The sequence below is a fragment of the Arachis ipaensis genome, chromosome B05, assembly GCF_000816755.2.
Source record: "Arachis ipaensis cultivar K30076 chromosome B05, Araip1.1, whole genome shotgun sequence".
NCBI classification, from domain to species: Eukaryota; Viridiplantae; Streptophyta; class Magnoliopsida; order Fabales; family Fabaceae; genus Arachis; species Arachis ipaensis.
Genome location: NC_029789.2, coordinates 106,614,358 through 106,638,194, shown reverse-complemented (window position 1 = coordinate 106,638,194; position 23,837 = coordinate 106,614,358). Strand labels below are relative to the sequence as shown.

Here is a 23,837-nt window from a genome sequence, read left to right as displayed (position 1 = left end):
ATCTCGGCCTGAAATTATTTGTAGTAATCCATTTTGTTTGGACCTTTGTTAGGTCTCTTCCATGGATTTACCTTTTCATTTTTGGCATCTTGGTCGGGCCGACTTCATTATGTCGGTCCCTTCTACGTTATCTCTAGTATTCCATTTTGGATTTTTTTGTCAGATATTTTTTGTGGATTACTTTTATAATTTTGTCTTGTGGGAGGCCGATTTCATCATGTCGGTCCCTTCTAAGTTATTTCTAGTAATCCTCTTTTTTGGACCTTTGTTAGGTCTCTTTTAGGGATTACTTTTTATAACTTTTTGGTTTTGGGCCGACTTCTTTATGTCGGTCCCTTCTAAGTTATTTCTAGTAATCCTCTTTTTTGGACCTTTGTCAGGTTTCTTTTAGGGATTAATTTTTATAACTTTTTGGTTTTTGGGCCGACTTCTTTACGTTGGTCCCTTCTAAGTTATTTCTAGTAATCCTCTTTTTGGACCTTTGACAGGTCTCTTTTAGGGATTACTTTTTATAACTTTTTGGTTTTGGGCCGACTTCTTTACGTCGGTCCCTTCTAAGTTATTTCTAGTAATCCTCTTTTTGAACCTTTGTCAGGTCTCTTTTAGGGATTACTTTTTATAACTTTTTGGTTTTTGGGCCGACTTCTTTACGTCGGTCCCTTCTAAGTTATTTCTAGCAATCCTCTTTTTTTAGGACTGGCCAGGCCTCTTTCCAGGGATTTACTTTTTATAACTTTGTTTGTTGTGATCGACTGGTCTGACTTCTATACGTCGGCCTGTCTTTTAAGTTATTTTTAGCAACCCATTTTTATTAAGACCTCGTCAGGTCCTTTCTATGGATCACTTTCGATAACTTCTTGCATTATTTCTGTTTTTGTCGTTTTTTCATCTTTGCCGATTTCGTAGAAATTGGGTTTGATCCCCGTTGGTGGACCTTCTGATGAATTTGGTTTTTATCTTTGTTGGTCTTTATCGTGATTGTGCAGTGAATTTAACTTTCACTTTCTGCCGATCTGTAGCTTTATAATCGGGCGATGAATTTTTTGCGTTTCAGATTAATGCGTCTTGATAAAGGATTTGTAGGAAATCTTGAAAAACTTTATTTCAAAATGAAAAATATGCAAATATATACACGTGGGAGTTTTACTCCTCTAAGTTAGGTATTTCATGAATCTTGGCTTGGTGCCTCATTAAAAAACCTTTTCAGGAAAAAGAGTGCACCTTATCCTAAGATCCTTATTACCTTTAACTATAATACCTTTGTAGGTTGTAGGCGTGCCATGACCTAGGAAGCTCTCGCCTTTCAAGTTCGGACAGTCTATAGTAGCCCTTTCCAAGTACTTCTATGACTCGGTAGGGTCCTTTCCAGTTTGCTGCCAGCTTTCCTTCTCCAGGTCGAGTTGTTCCGATATCATTTCGGATTAGAATGAGGTCGTTCTCGACAAAACCTCGCGGCATTACCTTTTGATTGTATCTTGAAGCCATTCGATGTTTTAATGCCTCTTCCCTGATCCGAGCTTTTTTTCGGATTTCTGAAAGTAGGTCTAGTTCTTCCCTTTGAAGTTGGGAGTTGGCCTCTTCATTGTAGTGGATCACTCTGGGCGACCCTTCTTCGACCTCCACTGGGATCATTGCCTCCATTCCGTAAGCTAATTGGAAGGGTGATTCTTTTGTGGTGGAGTGTGGAGTTGTCCGATATGCCCATAGGACTTGTGGGAGCTCTTCGGCCCAGGCTCCCTTTGTATCTTGTAATCTCCGTTTGAGCCCGACTAATATGACTTTGTTAGCAGCTTCCGCTTGTCCATTAACCTGGGGGTGTTCTACGGATGTGAATTGGTGTTTTATGTTTAGATCAGCCACCAACTTTCTGAAGCTTGTATCTATAAATTTAGTGCCATTGTCTGTGGTTATAGAGTATGAAACCCCAAACCTTGTGACAATGTTTCTATATAAGAATTTTCAACTTCTTTGAGCAGTGGCATTAGCTAGGGATTCTGTCTCGATCTATTTTGTGAAATAGTCTACCCCCAGTATGAGGAATTTGACTTGTCCCGATCCTTGAGGGAAAGGTCCGAGAAGATCGAGTCCCCATTTTGCGAATGGCCAGGGTGAGGTTATACTAATGAGCTCCTCTGGCGGGGCGATGTGAAAATTGGCATGTTTCTGACATGGTGGACATGTCTTCACGAATTTTGTTGCTTCTTTTTGTAAGGCCGGTCAATAAAATCCAGCTCGGAGTACTTTCTTGATGAGTGCCTGTGCTCCGAGATGGTTGCCACAGATGCCACTGTGTACTTCTTCTAAAACTTCTTTTGTATTGGAAGTCGGTACGCATTTTAATAGTGGTGTTGAAATCCCTCTCTTATATAGAGTATTATTTATGATGGTGTAGTATTGTGCTTCCCGTTTTAATCTCTTTTCCTCCTTCTTATCTGTAGGGAGTGTTTCTGTTTTGAGGTAATTAATTATGGGAGCCATCCATCCTTGATCCAGACCTGTTATGGCTAGGATCTTTTCTTCTTTCGAGATTGACGGGTTCTGCAGCATCTCTTGGATGAGGCTTCTATTGTTGCCCCCTGGTTTGGTACTGGCTAATTTTGAGAGTGCATCAGCTCGAGCATTCTGTTCTCGTAGTATGTGGCGGACCTCATATTCCCCGAGTTGTCTGAGCTGTTCCTTGGTTTTGTCCAAGTACTTTTTCATGGTAGGATCCTTGGCTTGGTAACTCCATATTATTGGTGAGGTGACTACTTGTGATTCACTGAAGATGATAAGCTTTTGAGCTCCAACCTCCTTATCCAATTTCAAACCAGCTAGTAGTGCCTCATACTCAACTTGGTTGTTCGAGGCAGGGAACCCGAATTTGAGGGAAAGTTCGATTTGGGTTTCCTGGTCGCTTTCAATAATCACGCCTGCGCCACTTCTAATTTTGTTTGAGGAACCATCTACATAAAGATTCCATTCTGTAGGAATTTCTGGGGTGTCTGTAAATTCTGTAATGAAGTCGGCCAAATATTGCGATTTGATGGCTGTCCGAGCTTCATATTGAAGGTCGAATTTGGACAACTCGACCGCCTATTGTAAGATTCTTCCTGCTAAATCTGTTTTCTGCAGAATACCTTTTATGGGCTGGTTGGTCCGAACCTTGATAATGTGGGCTTGGAAATATGGACGAAGTCGTTGAGATGTTATTATGAGAGCATAGGCGAATTTTTCTATCTTTTGATAGTTCAATTCGGACCCTTGTAGTGCTTTGATGATAAAGTATATAGGTTGTTGTCCACTATCATCTTCTCAGACCAGTGCTGAAGCTATTGCCTAATTTCCCACCGCGGGGTATAATACGGGTGGTTTTCCTTCCCGTGGCCGGGTTAGGATAGGTGGTCGTGCCAGGAATTTTTTGAAATCCTGGAAGGCCTGCTCGCACTGTGCTGTCCATTCGAACTTCTTTCCCTTTCTTAGAGTAGCGTAGAAGGGTAGAGATCTTATTGCCGATCCAGCTAGAAATCTGGACAAGGCTGCCAATCTTCCATTGAGTTGTTGTACCTCTTTGACACAGGTTAGATTTTTCATGCCAAGTATGGCCCGACATTTATCTGGATTTGCCTCGATTCCTCTTTGTGTGAGCATAAAACCCAAGAATTTGCCTGCTTCTATTGAGAAGGTGCATTTTGCAGGGTTAAGTCGCATGCCATGCCTTCTTATAGTATCGAATACTAGGGTGAGGTCGGATAGTAACGACTCTTCACTTTGTATCTTTATTAACATGTCGTCCACGTAGACCTCCATGATTTTCCCAATATGGTATGCAAAGATCTTATTCATTAATCTTTGATAAGTGGCTCCTGCATTTTTGAGTCCGAAAGGCATGACGATGTAGCAGTAGTTTGCTTTTGGGTTAAGAATGAAGTTTTTTCTTGATCAGGTGGGTACATCGGGATTTGATTGTACCCCGAATAGGCATCCATAAACGAGAGGTATTTGTACCGGAGGAGGCATCTACCAGAGCGTCAATATTTGGGAGTGGATAAGGATCTTTTGGGCAAGCTTTGTTGAAATCAATGTAGTCGGTGCACATCCGCCACTTCCCGTTTCATTTTTTCACCAAGACGACGTTAGCTAGCTATAGTGGGTATTTGACTTCTCTTATAAACCCTGCCTTCAGTAGAGCTTGTACCTGCTCTTCCACAGCTTGGGATCATTTTGGTTCGAGCTTTCTACGTCTCTGCTGTACTGGCCGAGACCCTGGATAAACTGCCAGCTTGTGGCACATTAACTCAGGGTCTATGCCCGGTATGTCTACGACCTTCTATGCGAAGAGGTCGACATTGTCTTGTAAGAACTGCATGAGCGATTCTTTTATGTCTCCTTTTAGGATTGTGCCAATATTGGTTGTTTTGTCTGGGACATCTCCAATCTGAACTTTTCTATTTCGCCTTCGGGTTGTGGACCAAGTTCTTCCCGTCCTTCAATTCCCCTGAGTCCGATAGTATGGAATTCTTCTCATCTGCCTCTAAGGTTTAGATTTTCATTGTAATAGCGGCGCACCGTCTTCTGATCTGCTTTTATCGTAGCTATTCCTTCAGTGGTAGGGAACTTCATGCACAGGTGTGGAGTCAAGACTACTGCGCCGAGCTGATTTAATGTTGTCCAACCTATTAGGGCATTGTAGGCTGAACGTACGTCAACCACAATGTAGTCTATGTTGAGTGTCCTTCACCGGTTTCCTTTTCCAAAGGTCGTATGTAGCGAGATATACCCAAGTGGTTGGATTGGAGTGTCTCCCAGCCCGAACAGGCTGTTCGGATATGCTCTGAGTTTTTTTTCTTCCAGGCCGAGTTTGTCGAAGGTAGTTTTGAACAAGATATCTGCCGAGCTTCCCTGGTCTACCAGTGTGCGGTGGAGATTTGCGTTGGCTAATATGATGGTGATGACCATGGGATGATTCCAGCTGCGTCCTCTTTAGTAAAAGTGATATTGGGGATGTCGGGTGCTTCTTCTCCTCCCTCAACATGATATACTTCTTTAAGATGTCTTTTGCGGGATGATTTGGAGATTCCTCCTCCTACAAATCCTCCATGTATCATGTGGACATGTTTGTCCGGTGTACGAGGTGGTCGTTCAGCGCGTCCGACATCTTCGTCCCTTCTTCTTTTCCTTGGTTCGTCTGTTCTGCTAGCTAGGTACCGATCTAGCTTTCCTTCTCTCACAAGTTTTTCTATGACATTTTTCAAGTCAAAACATTCGTTGGTGGAATGTCCATAGATTCGATGATATTCACAGTATTCTGTCCGATTTCCTCCTCCTTTTTTACTTTTAAGCGGACGAGCTGGGGGTGTATTTTCAGTATGACATACTTCTCGATAGACATCTACAAGAGACACCCGAAGAGGGGTGTAATTGTGATATTTTTTTATCTTTTCTCCATGCTAATCTTCTTTTTTCTTGGACTCTTTATCCTTATCTCGGGAGGAGTAGGAGAATCCGGACTTTGAGGTCTCTCCTAATCGAGAGTTTTTCTCCATGTTGATATACTTCTCTGGTCGCTCTTGCACTTCATTCAGAGATGTGGGATATTTTTTCGATATAGAGTGGCTAAAAGGTCCTTCTCGCAAGCCATTGATGAGACCCATAATGGCGGCCTCTGTTGGTAGACTTTGTATATCCAGACACGCTTTATTGAATCTTTCCATGTAGCTATGGAGACTTTTCCGATCTCCTTGCTTGATTCCTAATAGACTTGGGGCGTGCTTAGTTTTGTCTTTTTAAATGGAGAATCTGGCCAGAAACTTCTTGACTAAGTCGTCAAAGCTCGAGATGGACCTAGGGGGCAGATTGTCGAACCATTTAATTGCTGTCTTTGTTAAAGTAGTTGGGAAGGCTTTACAACGGACTGCATCTGAGGCGTCAGTGAGGTATATTCTGCTTTTGAAATTACTGAGATGATGGCTTGGATCTGCCATGCCATCGTATAGAGTCATGTCGGGAAGTTTTAAGTCTTTTGGGATTTTGGTCTTCATGATCTCTTTAGTGAATGGGTCTTGATCCTTATGGGAGCTATCTTCGTGGTCGGATCGAGTAGTTTTGGTCTTGAGATCTGCTTCGAGTTTTAGGAGCTTGTCCTCTAACTCGCGGCATCGTCTAGCTTCCCTTCGTAGGTCTCTTTCGGCTTCTCGTTGATACTCGACATCTTTTCCGAGTTGTTTTAAGCAATCCTGAAGTGCCTCCAAGACTCCTGTGTTTGGTGAATTCTTATCTTTATTAGGCTGAGGAGTATCCTTGGATGTAGTGTCCGTATTCTTGTGCGGCATCCTGTCTTCTAGGTCAGAATGGTGGTCGTTGTCAAGGTTGTCCACCATGACGATGGGATGACTTCCAGGTTCCCCGGCAACGGCGCCAATGTTTCGAGGGTTACCTGAAACTGAAGGTCGATCTCGGATGAGATCTGCTGTGGTGGTCGGCACCGATGTGTCCGACTTGTGGGTGGTGGCTGGAGCCGCCGTGTCCGACTTGTGGACTTGATGATGATGCTGATCCTTTATCACCGGAGGGTGGTGGTACCTGCAAGGGACTCCGATGCTTAAGTTAATAAGGGTATTAAGCAGGTTTTTAGTAGAATCAGAGTATGAGTTATACCTGGGTGCTCTAGTGTATTTATAATGGTGTGGAGTGACCTTCTTGGAGATAAGATAGTTATCTTATCTTATCTTATCTTTAAGTGAGGTCATCTTATCTTCTGGGGAACCGCCCTTATCTTTCTAGGCTTTAACTGCCTTTAGATTGGGCTGTGCTCCTTCGTTTGGGCCTTCTTGGGCCTCTGTAGTGATTGGGCCTAACTCTTTGAGAAGAGGTCGGGTAATTCGGACCTGAAGAGGTCGGTCGACTTGTCGCCAAACATTCCGGTTCGGACAGCTCGACCCAGGGTATGAACACTTAGTCATGTCAATCAATAAGTCATGGATTGGAAAACCATGAACCACATATGAGTATAAAGATGGTTTAAACAAGTTTTGGGATTTTGCTTTTGAGCATCGATCTCTCGCAGGTCGTCAGATTAGTTGCCCTTGTTCGGTGTGTGGTTTTGGAAAGTGGCAAACAAGAGAGAAAGTTTTTGAACATTTAATAGTTAAGATATTTCCAAAAACTACAAAGTTTGGTAGTGGCATAGTGAAGAAGAAGTTGGAGTTGGGTTACAAGTTCATCAAACTAGTCATATTGTACAAGATGATTCGACATCTCAGCATCCAATGGTAACAATGCTCAATGTCACGTTTGGAGTCACTGGACCTGACTTGAATGAAGATGGAGATAGAGATGGAGGCAATACAGAAGATGGAGATGGAGACAATACAAAAGATGGGGATGGAACTCAAAATGAAGAGCATAATGGAGAAAATGTAGAATTTTACAAGTTGTTGGAAGATAGTAATGAACAATTGTATTTAGGGTGCACATGTTATGCGTTTATTGTTCTTGTCTTTGTCTTACTTTGCTCCACTTGAGTTTGAGCTTTTACTTTCAAAAAAAAAGGGTGCACAAAGTATTTAAAATTGTCTTTCTTGATTAGTCTGTATCACATAAAGTGCTTATATAGAATAAACAACAAAGTCATTATTGAAATCCTCAAGTTAATAAAAGATGCTTTTGGAAATGCGAAGATTTCAAATACATTCTATGAGGCCAAGAAAATCATAAACAAACTAGGGCTTCATTATACCAAGATACCAGCTTGCCCTAATGATTTCATGTTATATTAGGGGGAGGATGAAGATTTGCAAGAATGCAAAAGATGCAAGACATCTAAATGGAGCGATGGTATAAAAAAGAAACCGGCAAAGATCTTGCGATACTTTCCACTAAAACCGAGACTTCAACGATTATTTATGTGTTCTAAGACTGCTCAATCAATGCGATAGCATGCTTCAGCAGAAAAGAAAGATTCGAAGATGAGGCATCCGCGCGATTCTGAAGCTTGGAAGACATTCGATTTACTTCATGATAGGTTTGTCGAAGATCCTCGAAATGTACATCTTGGTCTTGCAGCTGATGGATTCAACCCCTTTGGAGCTATGTGTACAAACTATAGCGTTTGGCCAGTGGTGCTTATTCCATACAATTGACCTCCATGGGAGTGCATGAAGCCAACATCACTTATCTTGTCAATGATTATTCCCAGAGAGAAAATGCCGGGGAACAACATAGACGTATACTTACAACCGCTTATCAAAGAGTTAAAAGAGTTGTGGCATGATGGTGTTCAAACATTAGATAGGTTCAAGAATGAAATGTTTACATTGCGAGCAATATTAATGTGGACAATTAGTGATTTTCCAGGCCTTGGTAACTTATTTGGGTGGAACGTACATAGTAAATATGCTTGTCCCACATGTAACTTCAATGCTGATTCATATAGATTAAAGCATGGTGGAAATGGTGTTTTTTGGGGCATCGCCATTTCTTAGAAAGGAGTCATAAGTTTAGGCTAAGTCGTGCAAAATTTAATGGAAAAGTTGAGTTGAGGGATCCCCCAGCAGTACTAACAGGGTCAGAAATATTGGAATAATTTGAAGGCATCAATATTTCATTTGCCAAGAAACTACAGGCAAGTAAAGGTAAAAGGACTCGACGAAAAGTTGTTGAAGAAGATGATGAATCGGGGATGTGGAGGAAGAAAAGCATATTTTTTTATCTTCCTTATTGGGAGTCTAACTTATTGCGCCACAATCTAGATGTTATGCACATTGAAAAGAATATTTGCGACAATGTGTTATACACTTTGGTCAATGAGACTGGAAGGTCAAAGGATAATTTCAAAGCTCGTAAGGATCTTAAAGAAATGGGTATAAGGAAAGATTTATGGCCAGATGAAAATGGGAGATATCATCCATCTTTGTTCACAATGTCAAATTCCATGAAAGATATATTCTTACGTACTATAAAGAATATTAGAGTACCAGATGGTCTCTCGAGTAATATTTCTCGGTGTGTTGACTTGAAGCAAAGAAAGCTCTCTGGATTGAAGAGCCATGATTGCCACGTCCTTATGCAGCAACTATTACCCATTGCCATACATAATGTGCTACCAGATAAAGTTACTGCAGTGCTAATAGAGTTGTCTTCATTCTTTCAACATTTGTGCTCTAAAAGCTTAAGTCTTACAGAACTTGAGAAGCTCCAACCTCGAATAATCCTTACCCTTTGTCATTTAGAAATGTTGTTCCATCCTTCTTTCTTTACGATTATGGTTCATTTAACCTGTCATCTAGTTGATGAAGCAAAACTTGGAGGACCAATACACTATAGATGGATGTATCCTATTGAGAGGTAAATATCTCATTTCAATCATTGTTCATTTAACCTGTCACTTAGTTATATCTTGCTTACTAAAGCCAATTATACAAACTAGGTATTTAGGACATTTGAAGTCCTATTTACGAAATAAAGCTAAATCAGAAGGTTCTATAGCTGAGGGATATGTAGCTGAAGAAGCTATTACATTTTGCTCTCGATACTTAGAAGGGATTGAGACAAGATTTAATAGGCCACCACATGTTGATGATCGTCTGGATGATAATTACAATACACATGTGGATTCCCTTTTTCCACAAATGGGTAACTCTAATGGAGCTTTCACAGTATTTGAGTTGTCACGTATGGAAAAAAAACAAGCACATCGTTATGTGGTTCTAAATTGTCCATATGTCAAACCGTTCATTGAGTAAGTGCTTAAGAATTTTTGTACATGTTTTTTATTTACTTGAAAATAATTGTTTAGTTAAAGTTAAACTTTCATATCTGACAGTGATTTCAAAGATTTTTTACGAAGACGATCTAAGGGTAGAAGACCTTCAAATGTAGAGATAGAAAAAAGAGTTGATAAAGATTTTGTTACTTGGTTTCCTGCGCAGGTAAATAGAAAAGTGATAATTTTTTTGCTAATATTGAACTAGTATTTGTGGATATAATAACTAATATGCTGTTCTATCATAATAGCTTATGAACCCAGACATTATGAATACTGTGCATGAGGATTTGAGATACTTACCAAGGGGTCCATCATGATATGCCAAGAGGTTTTCTACATTTAGTATTAATGGGTTCTCCTTTCGAACTACCAATCGAGACAATGGGTTAAAGACCCAAAATAGTGGAGTTTTCTTAATGTCTTCAACTCCTTGTGTTGCTAGCGCTAGTGATGCTAATATTAGGAATGCTGATTAGTCATATTATGACAAATTAGAAGATATTATAAAACTAAACTACAATGGCCGATTTTGGGTTACTTTATTCAAATGTAAATGGGCTGACACAACTAGAGAATGGGGCTGTAGAAAGAATAGTTGGGGTTTTACTTCTATTAATTTGTCACGAGTAATACACAGTGGTGACCGAAAGGAGGATGATCCATATATTGAAGCCTCACAAGCTCGAATGGTGTATTTTGTCAATGATGAAGTGAATAAAGATTGGAGTATTGTCGTGCATCTGAAGCCAAGAGACTCTTATGATATGGGGGGAAATGAAGATGATGAAGCATGCGAGAATGAGCCATGGTTAGAGCCAAACTTAGAATCTTTATTTGAAAATGGTGATAATCTATCATTGTTAAGAGATGAGGTAGATGATGAACTACTAGATGATGACATTGGAGAAGATGAACACATGTCAGAATAGTTGGTAGGTTAAATTAATTTATGGTATGAAATTTATATTTAAGTTTTCATTTAGTTATAATTCATATTTTATCTATACTTATTAATTATTTTATTTCTTACCAAGGATGCTAGATAGATACACGCATACAGATTTGAATATTTAAATAGAACTACTAATATTTGAAAACTTATAATTGGAAAGTTTCCATTGCAGATTGGAAATTATAACTTTGCTTTCTTATTCTATACTTATTAATTATTGATTTGATCTATTATGCAGATATGCCAAAGCAAAAGAGGTACAAGAATCTACTTAAAGTAGCATATGCTACAAATTCTTCACAAGACAAGTCAGTAGTAGTTGCAAATTCATCCCGAGACAAGCCGACAGCCTCAAATGCATCACAAGTCAAGTCAGCAACAGCTGCAAATTTCCTCCTGAGACACATCGGCAGCTGCAAATTTCTCCCGAGACAAGTCAGCAGCAGCTGCAAATTCCTCCCGAGATAAGTTGGCAGTAGCTTTATATTCATCTCAAGATAAGTCGGCAGCTTCAAATTCCTCCCGAGACAAGTCGGCAGCTACAAATTTCTCCCGAGACAAGTCGGCAGCAGCTGCAAGTTCATCCCGACATAAGTCGGCAGCTTTAAATTCTTCTAAGCCATCATTCAGTTGCTCCAACTATATCTGAGCATCCATCTGAACCTAAACGTAAACGTGGACGTAAATCTAAGCATTATTGGACTGTTGATGCCATTGGTATGTATAGATGTTTTATTAGTAAGAGACAAAGTTAAAACTAATACATTATATATGGTACATATTTCAGAAATTGAACACATAGCTGATATAGTAATTAAGCCACTGCACCTCATTATATATGGTACAAATAAAACTACTCAAATTTACATTCTTCTCATCTTCTCTTCAATTCTTCACACCTCTATTTCAATGTGTATACAATCAAGAAGATAATAATGAAATGTTTGCTGATTCCGTGCATCATATAATGAAAGCAATGTGTATAATGTACCACAATTTGGATTTTCATTTATTTTATTTTATTTATTTTATTCTTTAATCGCTTAATTACTCATTTACTTATACTCATTTATCTATTTTAGATGAATACAAAGATACTACACGCCTTCATTTATTAGCGAAGGATATGCATAATTTTTCAGAAGGTTTGCGCATAGTTGTCAATTTTGACAAACAGCATGTAGCAATAGGAGAAGCCGCCGGACTCCTTGCAGGAGTTTGTGGACAATTGGCCACTGATTGTGTAGCATTTCCAATCAGTTTTGAAAAGTGGTTAGACATTCCAGAGAGCTTTTTTGAAAATCAATGGAAAATTTTTCCTAGTAAGAAGATTACTCAAACTCTAAAGCTTATTTCTTTGCCATTATTTAGTTATATTTGTTGGTTAATATATATTCTTTGTTATATATTGAAGGCTCGATTTTGCTTCAAAGTGAGTGATAGCTTGGCCAAACGATTTTTGCTCCAATCGCTTGGCAAAAAATAGAGGGAACATAGGATAAAGCTTTGGAATGAGTTTTATGATCCGAGGTTGAGTAAAACCGAGATCATAAATAATGCACCAGAAGATACTGCTCCTCATCAATGGGCTTTATTTGCAGAATATCGTTTGAAGCCTAAAACTCAGGTAAGTACTTACTCTCCTAGTTAAATGTTGTCCCACTAAAAAGCCTTATATAGTTTGCTGCTGTAAATATATGCTTTTTTCTTGCATTTCTTTTATATACAAGTTAATATATGAAGCAGATATTGCTACTGCCTGCTCGTCTTTTATTTTATATAGAGTTGGTAATGAACCGGTGATATGTTGAATGCATGTTATATGTTGAATGCATGTTTGACTCTATTTAATTGTGTCCAAATTTATCTTGTAGAATCTTTGTAAGAGGAATCAAGAAATTTGGCAAAAACAAATAATTCCTCATACTTTAGGTGCTAAATCAATTGCAAGAAGAAGGGCTGAATTGGTAATCAATTAATGCATGCCCTCTGTTGTTAGTGTTATTCATGATAGCATTGTTAAGATGAAGGATTTGGACATATTTTGTAGGGTGTTGTATGATTTGGTGATCCTTCTTCTAAACGTTTATGATTTGTCCCTGTTGACTAAAGTCTTTTTAGTTGTTTATACCATTTCAGGAAATAATTATCTTTTCCTACATATATGAATCTCGTGTTATTATCTACATATTCATCCCAGTTACTTGGTTTTACTTTAGAATCCATTGTTTAGTTTGCTGCCACCTTATATTTTATATAGGAGTAAAGTACTAAATTGGTCCCTTATGTTTGGGCGTAATTCTGTTTTGGTTCTTAAGGTTTAAAGTGTTCTATTTAAATCCAAAAAAGTTTTATTTAGCATCAATTTAGTCCTACAGTGAGGTCAAAGTTAAATAATTAACGGAATGTCCTACATAACAATAGTACAAGAACAAAATCGATAATTTGGAGAACAATACAGACTCCAGAGGCACAAAATTAACCATGGATACATCAATACATTTATTTATTATTTTTCTTACAATATAAATAAAATATTTTCTATAAAACTAAAGAGAATGATAAATAAATGTATTGATGCATCAATGGTTGATTTTGTGCCTCTGGAGCTTGTACTTGTTCTCCAAATTATCGATTTTGTTCTTGTACTGTTGTTATGTGTGACATTTCGTTAATTATTTAACTTTGACCTCACTGTGGGACTAAATTGATACTAAATAAAACTTTTTTGGATTCAAATAGAACACTTTAAACCTTAAGGACTAAAACAGAATTACGTCCAAACATAGGGGACCAATTTAGTACTTTACCCTTTTATATAGCATAGGAGTCATTTATGTTAGCACCCAATGCATCTCAGTTATTATATTGTTGCTATTAGTTACTTAATTTCATGCATATCTGATGTATCTCAAATAATAATTAGATGAATGATATATTTTTTGATTGAGTCTTTCTACTTTTCTTGAATTTTAGACGGAAGACACAGGAAAAGAAGTTAGTAGGGTTTAAATGTGGGACATCACTCACAAGAAAATAGATGGAAGTTATGTTAATGAAAAGGCTAAAGAAATAGCGGTAAGACTAAAGTGCAATAAGTAACTTGTTTATATTTCTTTTTCTTTCTTTTTTTATAAGATAATACTATGTTTGATTCTTTCTCTTTCTTTTTATATATGTAGGAGAAGATTGAAGCACATAGCAGCTAACAAGTGGTGGAATCAACCGTTAATTCTCCTCTTGATGCTCTTGGAGCAATTTTTGGGAAAGAACATCCTGGTCGTGTTTGAGGTTTAGGCATGGGATCTGTTCCAACAGTTGCTTTCAAGAACAACACTACAAGGATTAGTCAGATGAATTTAGGTTCTTCAAATGATGCTGGCACATCATCTACTTGTGGTCCAAATGTGCAAGAAGAGTTGGATACCGTTAAAGCGCAATTGCAAGCACTAGTCTTCTATATTGCTTCTAAGGAAGGAGGTAAAATTCCAGGGAAATTGGCTAGAATGTTCCCTACTCAATAAATTTCATAGATACAAATACAAAATTTTAAGCTGACTGGCCTATATTATTGTTTAGCAGACTATATAAGCCCATTACATTCTTTAATCTATATAATTTAAGTCTAATAAAAAAGCTAACAATATCTATTGTTTAATGTTATATCCGTGCATGGTAATATGATAAAAGCATACAGAAAGAGGATAATGAAAGAACTTTTGACTTAGTGATATAATTATACCTCTTGTTAAAAATGACATGCTTAATTTTCCAAGCATGAACGTGCTAGAATATTATTATATATTCGATGTCAAATTGTCAATTGATAATTAAATTGGTTTCTCTTAAAAGTGCATGACTTTTGAGTATTGACTTTATCTTTTAAAGATCCAACAAACTTCCTAAAATTTTATTAAGTGGGCCACTAAAAGAAGTTATTTTCATATCTTAATAATTTAGCCGTAAAATGACATATATTAATTTTATTGTGTTGATAATAATTATATTTTTGTTGTAGGAATTGGATCAAGAGAGTGAAATTTCATCACCAAAAGAGTTAGAAAGTAGGTCTTCTGGAGCAAGCAACAAGGAAGCATGACCTTGCATAATAAAGATTTTATGTATTAAGGATTACATGCATGTTAAGACGAATTATTGAAAATCTTACTGTGATACTTAATTTTTGGATTATGACTTTTCAATTATGACTTGGATTATGATTTTTGGATCATGTATGAATTAAAAATCATCTTATGATGTTTGATTTATGACTATGCCTTTTGGTTATTACGAGATTTTATAGTTTGAGTTTTGAAAATATCACTTCTAATAGGTGATTTCAATCTTATTTTAAAAAGAATAAAATTGTCATCATAATTAGATAAAAATGGTGGTTAGAAACCTCCATTTTAAATGAAAATGATGCCATTAAATTCTGGTAAAAACGGCGGTTAGAAACCTCAATTTTAAATGAAAAGATGCCAATTATACCCTGGTAAAAACGGTAGTTAGAAACCCCCATTTTAAACGAAAATATGCCATTAAACCCTGGTAAACGATGCCATTATATCTCGATAAAAATGGCGGTTAGAAACTACCATTTTAAGCAGAAATGATGCTACTATATTCTAGTAAAAACGGCGGTAATAATCGTCGTTTTAAACAACTTAAAAACCGTCATTTTACATAGAAATAATGGCGGTTTCAAACCGCTATTTTAACCGTAAAAAAGCCGCCGTATTATCCACAGGTAATTGTGGCGGTTTTTTGAAAACCGCCATAATAACCAGAATGGCTGCTAGAATATCGGCATTTCATGGGAGTGCCATTTTTGAAAAAAATGGTGGTTGGAACCGCCGTAATTTAAAAAAAAAACTGCCATTTTAATCTTTTTTTTTGTAGTGTAGTCATGTCAAGCCAATACATCCCTTTATACTCTCCATATCCCAACTTCTTAAATAAAGTCTGTAAATCAAAGAAATTAAGATAATCTAAATCCATCGGCGGATACCTTTGCACATTCCTAATAACGTCACACAGTATTCTTTTCGAGTTCCTCTTAAAAGAACCACCGTAGTTAAACACATGGACTACCATATAATCATCCATCTGTTATAACAATAATAATTATACAGAAAAATAAGTTATGGAAAAACCTAATTATAAAAATAATTTTTGTCAAATAAGCATAATTATTCAAAGTTCATATCAATCATACATAGTTTAGCTCAATGATGTAATAATAGAGAATAATTAAAAAAAATTTCATGCCAACCCTTCAATTAAATGAACCCAACCTTGTGCAAAATAATAGATACAATGTGCAACCCTCAAACCCTGGAGAAAAGAAAATTCTTTCCAGATAATCCATGTTCCTAACATCCAAGAAAACAAAACACAATAGTACAAATTCACCAAATTTTTTAATACCCTAAATCCATTCTTACCTCTGTAGCTACTACCTTCAACTTCGGTCGACGTTGTCACGGAGTCTGTTACTGACGCCGTCAGTTCCCTCTCCTCGCACTTTGTCAGCAGCACTGTTAGAGGTCCACTCAGCAGCATCACCACATGCACTGTCATAGATTTGCCTTTTGGAGGGAAAAGAGGAAAAGAATTTAGGGTTTCTATAAATACAAGTTAGGGATTGGGGGGTTATATGGGAAGAAACTCAACGAACCAATTTTCTAGTTACAAAATGGCAGCGTTTTGGACTTTATAATTTTGACGAATCAGTCGCTATCCATTTTTGACTTGTCACTGTGACACTTAACAGACAATCCATTGACACATTATCATTGTTTTTTTTTTAACGAAAAGCTCAACACAACAAGTGGAGCATAGGGAGTAGCAACATAGTATCAAACTAAAAATAAATAAACAAAACAAACGAAACTATAGATACCCCTTTGTCATCTCCAGCATTGCCATTAACAACAGAAAGGGTCAGCACCTAACCACTCCTTGTAGCTCAGAAAAGACATGTTGATAATCTCCGCAACCCCTTTTCCTTTGTTCTGAAAAATCCTCCGGTTCCGTTCCAACCATATGTTCCAGATGATCGCGCAGAAACACACCATCCATCTCTTGCACTCCTGTTTTGTACTTGAGTTCTCAGTCCAACTCTGGAAGTTCTCCTTTACTGCACCTGGACAAGACCATTGCATTCCAACATATGAGAACCAAGCACACATACCTGCCAAGCAAAGCTACAACCAAGAAATATGTGGTGGCCACATTCAACACTATTGTTACATAAAACACATAAAGTATCTTGTTGGTGAATGATCCGAAGGCGACTCAGTCTCTCCTTCGTATTAACCCTGCCTACCAGAACAAACCAGACAAACAACTCTACTCTGGGTGGGACAAGGCCTTTCCAAATGGTCCTAGTAAAACTGTAGCTTTGTATATCCTCCGGAGCCATTTCCACCTGCAACAACTGCACAAAAGAGTTAGTAGAGAAAATTCCTTGTTTATCATACTTCCATACAACTCTATCCTCTCTCCTAAGATCAAGTTTGACCAGCCTCAGAGTGTGGTGAAGCTGGTTCACTAGATCCAATGCCCATTGGAACAATTCTCTCCTCCACTGAAAATTCCATATCCAATCTAGCCCATCCCAAAATCCACAATCCCCTATCATTGATCCTGTTTGGTTTGAAACCGAGAATAGCCTTGGAAAGCGGTCTTTCAGAGAACCTTCATGAATCCAGACATCCTCCCAAAACCAAGTTCGTCTCCCGTCACCCACCTCCATGGACAACCCGGTAATCATCTTTTGTCTGACTTCTTGACTCTTGAACTGTATCTGACAGATATCCTTCCACGGACCACCTCGGATAGGTAATTCTTGAGAGGACAGGAGCTTACTTGGATTCAGGTTGTTACAGGAACAGACTACCTTCTTCCACAGTGGACACTCCTCTTTAGAGAACCTCCACCACCATTTAAACAGAAGAGCTGAATTTCTTATCATAGCATCTCCAACCCCCAACCCACTTAACTTTTTAGGGGCCTGAACCACTTCCCACTTAACCAAAGCCATACCACTCTTCCCGGTAGGCTGTTTCACACAGATTTGATAAGTACCAACTTACCATCCTTATTGAGGATCTTGGCCTTTCAGAGACTAAGCTTCTCCTCCACTTTGTCTATTACTGGCTTCCACATCTTAACCAGCCTTGGGTTTGCTCCTAGCAAGATACCGAGATATTTAACTGGTAGATTGGCTTGCTTACAGCCCAACACACCGCACATACGTTGTACCCACTGCTCCTCACAGTTAACAGGAATCAAGCTAGATTTATCAAAGTTAATGCTTAAACCTGACATCAACTGAAAGCATCTAAGCAACCTCCTGTAGTTCTTGATTGTGTCTTCCTCCGGAGGGAAGAACAAAATAGTATCATCTGCGAACTGTAGATGCGACAACTCAATATGATCTCTCCCAACCATCAACGGTGATATGCGACCGTTTCTCACAGCTTCTCCAATCATCCTATGTAGGACATCAACAACAAGTACAAAGAGAAATGGAGACAGAGGATCCCCTTGCCTCAGACCCCTTTCCATCTTGAACGGCTTGGAAGGCGAACCATTTATCAACACTGACATAGAGCATGTGCTGACACACTTCATCACCCAACCCCTCCATCTTCGACCAAAACCCATCTTCTGCAATACAAGGTCTACAAAACTCCACTTGACTCTGTCATATGCTTTTTGGAAATCTAGCTTTATTATTGCCGCTTCCTTCTTCCTTTGTTTGATCCACTGAACCGTTTCACATGCAATTAGAGCCCCGTCATGAATCTTCCGACCCTTCACAAAAGCACTCTGTGTCTCACCTACTAACCCTGTCATAACCCCTCTCATTTTCCTAACCAGCATCTTCGAGATTACCTTATATACACACCCCACCATGCTAATCGGACGCAGATTTTTGATTTCCTTAGCACCATTAAACTTGGGGGCCAACGCCACCCATGTGACATTAGCATCAGGCGGCAACCTTGAAGATTGGAAAAAGCCCAACACCGCTGCCGTGAAATCCGAGCCTATATCATTCCAACACTTCTTTATGAAGTTCATGTTGTAACCGTCACATCTTGGGGCCTTGGACGATTCATAATCCTACACTGCCTCTTTAATCTCTTCAGGTGACGGTAGCATCTCTAAAGCAAGAGAATCCTCCTCGCTGATCCTTTCCACCAGACCATCTCTGAAACCCACCTCAGGGGACCTCTCTTGATGATATAAGTCTTTGTAAAACTCCCTGATGGCAATTTTAATCCTAGCTTGATTCCTTATCAATCTTCCATTAATAACTAGTGTATCAATCCTATTATTTCTCCGTCTCGCCGAAGCTAAGTTGTGAAAGTATCTCGTATTTTTATCCATGTCCCTCGCAAGCCTCGACCTTGACATCTGCTTCCAATGTAGTTCTTTTCTCACATACCATTTCTCGCAGCACGTAACTAACGCCTTCCTTCTTGCTTCCACTGTTCCATCAAAGCTCCCATTGCCGACCATGTCATCAATCTTCTGAATCTCTTCCTCAAACTTCAATATTTTCCTGTCCATATCACCAAAGTTGTCTATGTGCCATCTCCCCAAAGGAATCGTCAACGCCTTCAATTTATTGGTGAATTGTATCTCTCCCAGCCCTCTCCATTCCTCCTTGATCATCCTTAGAAACCCTTCATGAGTAAACCACGAATTCAGACTTTGGAACGGTCTCGGTCCATCTCTTAGCCTCTTCTCTTCCACTATGATAGGGCAGTGATTTGACAACCCCTGTGGACCACCTCTAAAACGAGTCTCCGGAAATGCCTCAAGCCATTCCAAACTAACCAAAGCTCTGTCAATACGGCTGCATAACTGTCCTCTGAACCATGTAAACTTACGGTCTGAAACTGGCAGGTCCACTAAACCCATGTCATGTACCCAATTCTTATAGTCCTGTGCCGACAAAGGTAAGCTTTCTAAACCTCGCCTTTCTTCCACTTTTCCAATCTCATTAAAGTCCCCCAGAAAACAACAGGCGCCTGATATTCCATGAACTGATAATCATTTTGAATTATAATTACACACCTTTTTGAGATTTTTAGGTTTGCTCCGTCTTGCTTTAGCCTTCTGTTTTGCCAATCTTCTTTTTTGAGCAATCTCTTCATTCTGTTCTTGGAGGATAGCCATAATGTCATCTTCTTCGTTAAGCAACATTGCTCCGGATTCTTTCGCTAGCTCCCATGCCTTCCAGTTCTCTAGCATTTGTTCATCCAAACTTACATACTCATTACTACTGTCCTCATCATCGTTGGCGTGTCTTTGTTCCCCTTCATGGTTGCCTCTATCACCGTACCCCTCCTCCACATTCTGAACCGGCATATTCGTGTCACTACCCGAGTCAATTCTCAAGCCTGACTTCACTGAATTTGCATTACCTCCAACAACTATTTTATGATAGGTGTCGTTGCTTTGCCCGTTCACCTCTTCGAACCCTTGAACCTCCTCCAGAGCCGTCACAGCCCCCTCCACCCTGACAGCATATTCTTCCAGTTTATAAGCCCCTGCCCTTACCAATTTAACTCCTCCTGTAGCCTTCCTCTCACCAGCGATGCCACCCCTACCCGGCGCACAACCAGCGAACAGCGAGGCGCCGTCACCGTCAGTCAACCTCCGCCTCAAGGTTTTCCCGCCGACGGATGCAACGCAACCTTCTTCTTCGTCACGCTCGGAGCCATCCCACTTTTCAAGGTCATCCTCTTCCAACCTTCCCGCATTACGCCGTGGCTCATCACCTGCATCGTGCAAGACGCGGCAACCTCCACCTTCTCCCTTTCCGAGGTTGCTGCAATAAGTCCCTAGCACGCGTGATTTCCCTAGCGGTGCAGATGGATCGCCAGTCACAAATCCCATCCCTTGGAGCAGCCTGACCCGACCCACAGCCTTATGATCCATTCCTTGGAGCAGCCCGACCCGACCCACAGCATCATGATCCATTCCTTGGAACAGCCCGACCTGACCCACAGCATCATGGTCCAGTCCATTATAGCAAGTACCGGTGCTCACCATTCGATCTGTTGGTGATTTTGGGCCTCCTTGGCCCAACACAATTTTTTTGTGTTTAATGGCATTGGTAGCCCTTCCCTTATCTCTCACACATGTTCCAATGGGCTTTCCTCTTTTCAGCCCATTATGATCATAGGTGTAGCTCCATGGAATTGTGAGCTTGGAATCTGTTTCATTACTCCCTTCCAATCCCATAAAATCTGCCAAGCCATCAATATGACCATAAATTTGCTGATTCGTAACCGAATTTCTTTGATTGAGCTTTAAGTGGTCATAACTCCATTTGTTTAAAATTGACTCTAAAATTACTAATCTATCCTCATCTTCTTCTTCCTACCGTACCCTTTCCGTAACTACTAACACTGCCTGATCTCCATAGCCTATCAACTTTGTAAGGTCAGACGACATTGTAGCATCAACATCAGGAGCTCTAATTGTTTCGTTATTTTGAAGAACGCAAACCACATCTTTGTCCGCTCTTTTTTCCAAAGTACATTGCGAGCTGTAGACTTCCTGTCCTACCTCTTTTACCAAGACGTCAAATCCACTGGTACCTAGAGTGATATGAACCCATTCATTGATCACATCCATAACACAAGTATCAATTAGTACCCGGCCAACACTAAACGAGGCGCACGATTCCGTCCCTTTATCACACCCAACCACATCTCCCCATTGGCCACACTGATCTTCTTGAAGGTATCCACTGTCCAAATATGTAATGGGACCCCATAACACTCTAGCCAGACTCTTCGAGAATCACTTTTCTCCGATTCGTCCAACCTCCATACGTTATGAAATATTTGTAGTAGGCTATTCATTTTGAACGTGTACGTCTCTTCAGCATTCAACAGACTGTCAAACGTCAGCAAGGCTTTGTAAGCTCCCAATTCTTGTACCTGAACAACTTGTGGAAAGTTCTTAGCAACCAAATCCTGTAACAACCCAAAGTCGATGGCCGTTGTTGTTCCACCTATCAGGCTTTTCTGCAACCAGTTCAAGTTCTCTTTCGCCACTGCTGACAAACCCCATTTGTAGGGTTTGTTTTGTATTGATTTTTGGGGATTTTATCACCTTTTACCCATATTTATTCAAGAAATAGCATGGTTTTGTATATTCTCCTTTAATTGTGCTTAAGAGTGAAAACATGCTTTTTAAGACTTAAAATAGCTAAATTTAATTCACCTTGATTCTATTGGATGCCTTGATATGTTTGTTAAGTGATTTAAGGTTTAGGAGGCAAAGATTGGATCAAGGGAATGAAGAAAGAAAGCATGAAAAGTTGGTTCATGTATCGATCAAATGTAAAACCTTATGCATTGATGCTCTTGCATATAGAAAGAAAAAAAATGAGAAAAACAAAAGAAAAAGAAAAGAAAAATAATATGGAAAAGAAAAAAAAATAGAAAAAAAAAAGAAGAAAAAAAATAATAAAAAGGGGACAAAATGCCCCAAGGCAAGGTCCAATAAAATCATGACAAACAACTTTTTGTATGAAAGGATTAGTGATTGGTTTAGAAACTATACTTGCAACGAGAATTCATTTGTGAATTTCTATACCATCAAAAATCCCGTTCGTCAACTGCCACTTCCAACTTCTTTGTCCATCCATTCCCATGTGGGTCTTGCATCTTCTTATCTTTTCTCACATCCTTAGAACTACTAGCTGGGAGAGCTGGAGCATCCTCACGTTCCTTTTGCGGCTGAGGGACACTTTCTCTTCGAATGATACCTCCTTCCTGTATCTTCTTTGTGCCATTCGCAACCGACAGTCTCCTGTATTTTGCTTCTCCAACAAACATAACCTTACCTCCCAGTCTCATACAATTCATCTGTGTTATGGCCTTCAAAGCTCCTCCCCTCGTGGTGTATCGTATGAACGCAAAGATGTACAAACTACCATTTTTTTGCTTCTGAGATAGGTATATGTCGTTTATATATATGTCCAGTCCAACTGAAAAGCTCGAACAGTTCTCTCTTTGAAATATCTTCTGGAAGGTTATCCAAGAAGATCGAAAAGGACTCCATCTCCAATCGATGATATTCTTCTCGATTCCAAACTCTAGGATCTTTGATCGGATTCCTAAAACTATCCCCAACTTTCTCTCTCTCTCTCTCCCAACTCTCTCATATTTTTTTAAATGAATTTCCACTAATTTAAATGAAAAGCTCCACATTATCGTCGTTAAATGACACGTAAATAAATTCTGTTAAATTTTAACACTGAAAATGACAGAATGATCATTATATTTTACGGCTACCAAAAACAAAGATCGGATGATTCCACTTTTTTCGACAAAAATCAGCTTATCCTTAAAAAAATTATTAGAAACCAGCTTGAAATTTTATTCATCATTTTTTCTTAATGCATAAATCCCTCTTTTCTTCTGACCCTACGTAAAATAGGACTTCAAATTTTCTTCCGTTAAAGATGCTCTTTGCCTATAATAAGAAAGAGGTAATCTAAAACACTAGCATGGAAAAAAATTTTCTAAATCAAATCATGTGACGTACATTGCCTTTTAGCATTAAGGTATGTTTCTATATAATATTCCCAATCAATTTTTGAATAACTTTTAGTTAGACAATTAAATTTCTGACAGATTGTAATTACTAAATCAGTTTCATTCTAACTTTTTATTTTGTTAAGTAAATCAATTCCCAAATCAAATTATAGTAAAAAATTTAGACAGATAAATTCTATCATTATTTAATAAAAAATTAGAAGTCTCTAAAAATTTTCAAACCTTTCATCAATGCTACGATTTTGATGAGTATTTGATGTGGAACTAATTTGCATAACAAAACGAAATTTTAGAACTAATTTGATGTCTGATAAAAAGTTCCCAAAAAAACCGATTTGGGTATCACTTTTCCAAACAACGTGTGGTGTCCTTTCAAAGCTTTTCTTCATGAATTTTGGTGTTTATTAGCTAACTTATTACCTTCTATTTTTGCCTCCTCTATTAGCATCGTGGTTTTCATCCAAATCCAATCTGCCAGTCTTTTATACAAATAATTAATCCAATAATATTAAAGAGATAAAAAAAAAACAACTAAAACTTA

General features: G+C 38.8%; 2 protein-coding genes across 14 annotated transcripts in view; one reads left to right on the top strand and one right to left on the bottom strand.

The window, feature by feature from the left end:
- The window catches only part of LOC107643800, a 30,479-nt gene extending 15,514 nt beyond the window's left edge, over positions 1 to 14,965 (top strand). For 3 of the 13 annotated variants that reach the window (XR_002363319.1, XR_002363320.1, XR_002363326.1), the window contains 7 exons: positions 10,936 to 11,414; positions 11,780 to 12,019; positions 12,112 to 12,324; positions 12,572 to 12,664; positions 13,674 to 13,775; positions 13,880 to 14,177; positions 14,716 to 14,965. Coding sequence is in view for 5 of the 13 variants with exons in the window: in XM_021124212.1 (XP_020979871.1) it covers positions 8,660 to 9,324; positions 9,407 to 9,718; positions 9,803 to 9,908; positions 9,994 to 10,062 (1,152 nt within the window). In the remaining 8 variants the exon portion in view is untranslated. Of the gene's footprint in view, positions 1 to 6,842; positions 9,325 to 9,406; positions 9,719 to 9,802; positions 10,698 to 10,935; positions 11,415 to 11,779; positions 12,020 to 12,111; positions 12,325 to 12,571; positions 12,665 to 13,673; positions 13,776 to 13,879; positions 14,178 to 14,715 lie in introns of those variants that run through there. The other 10 variants (XR_002363318.1, XR_002363325.1, XM_021124212.1 and 7 more) reach the window with 9 other exon arrangements.
- LOC107640860 lies at positions 16,837 to 18,791 on the bottom strand. Its single transcript, XM_016344363.1, has 2 exons — positions 17,859 to 18,791; positions 16,837 to 17,763 (listed from the first exon to the last, which is right to left on the bottom strand). The coding sequence occupies exons 1-2, from the start codon at positions 18,789 to 18,791 to the stop codon at positions 16,837 to 16,839; spliced, it is 1,860 nt and encodes a 619-aa protein (XP_016199849.1).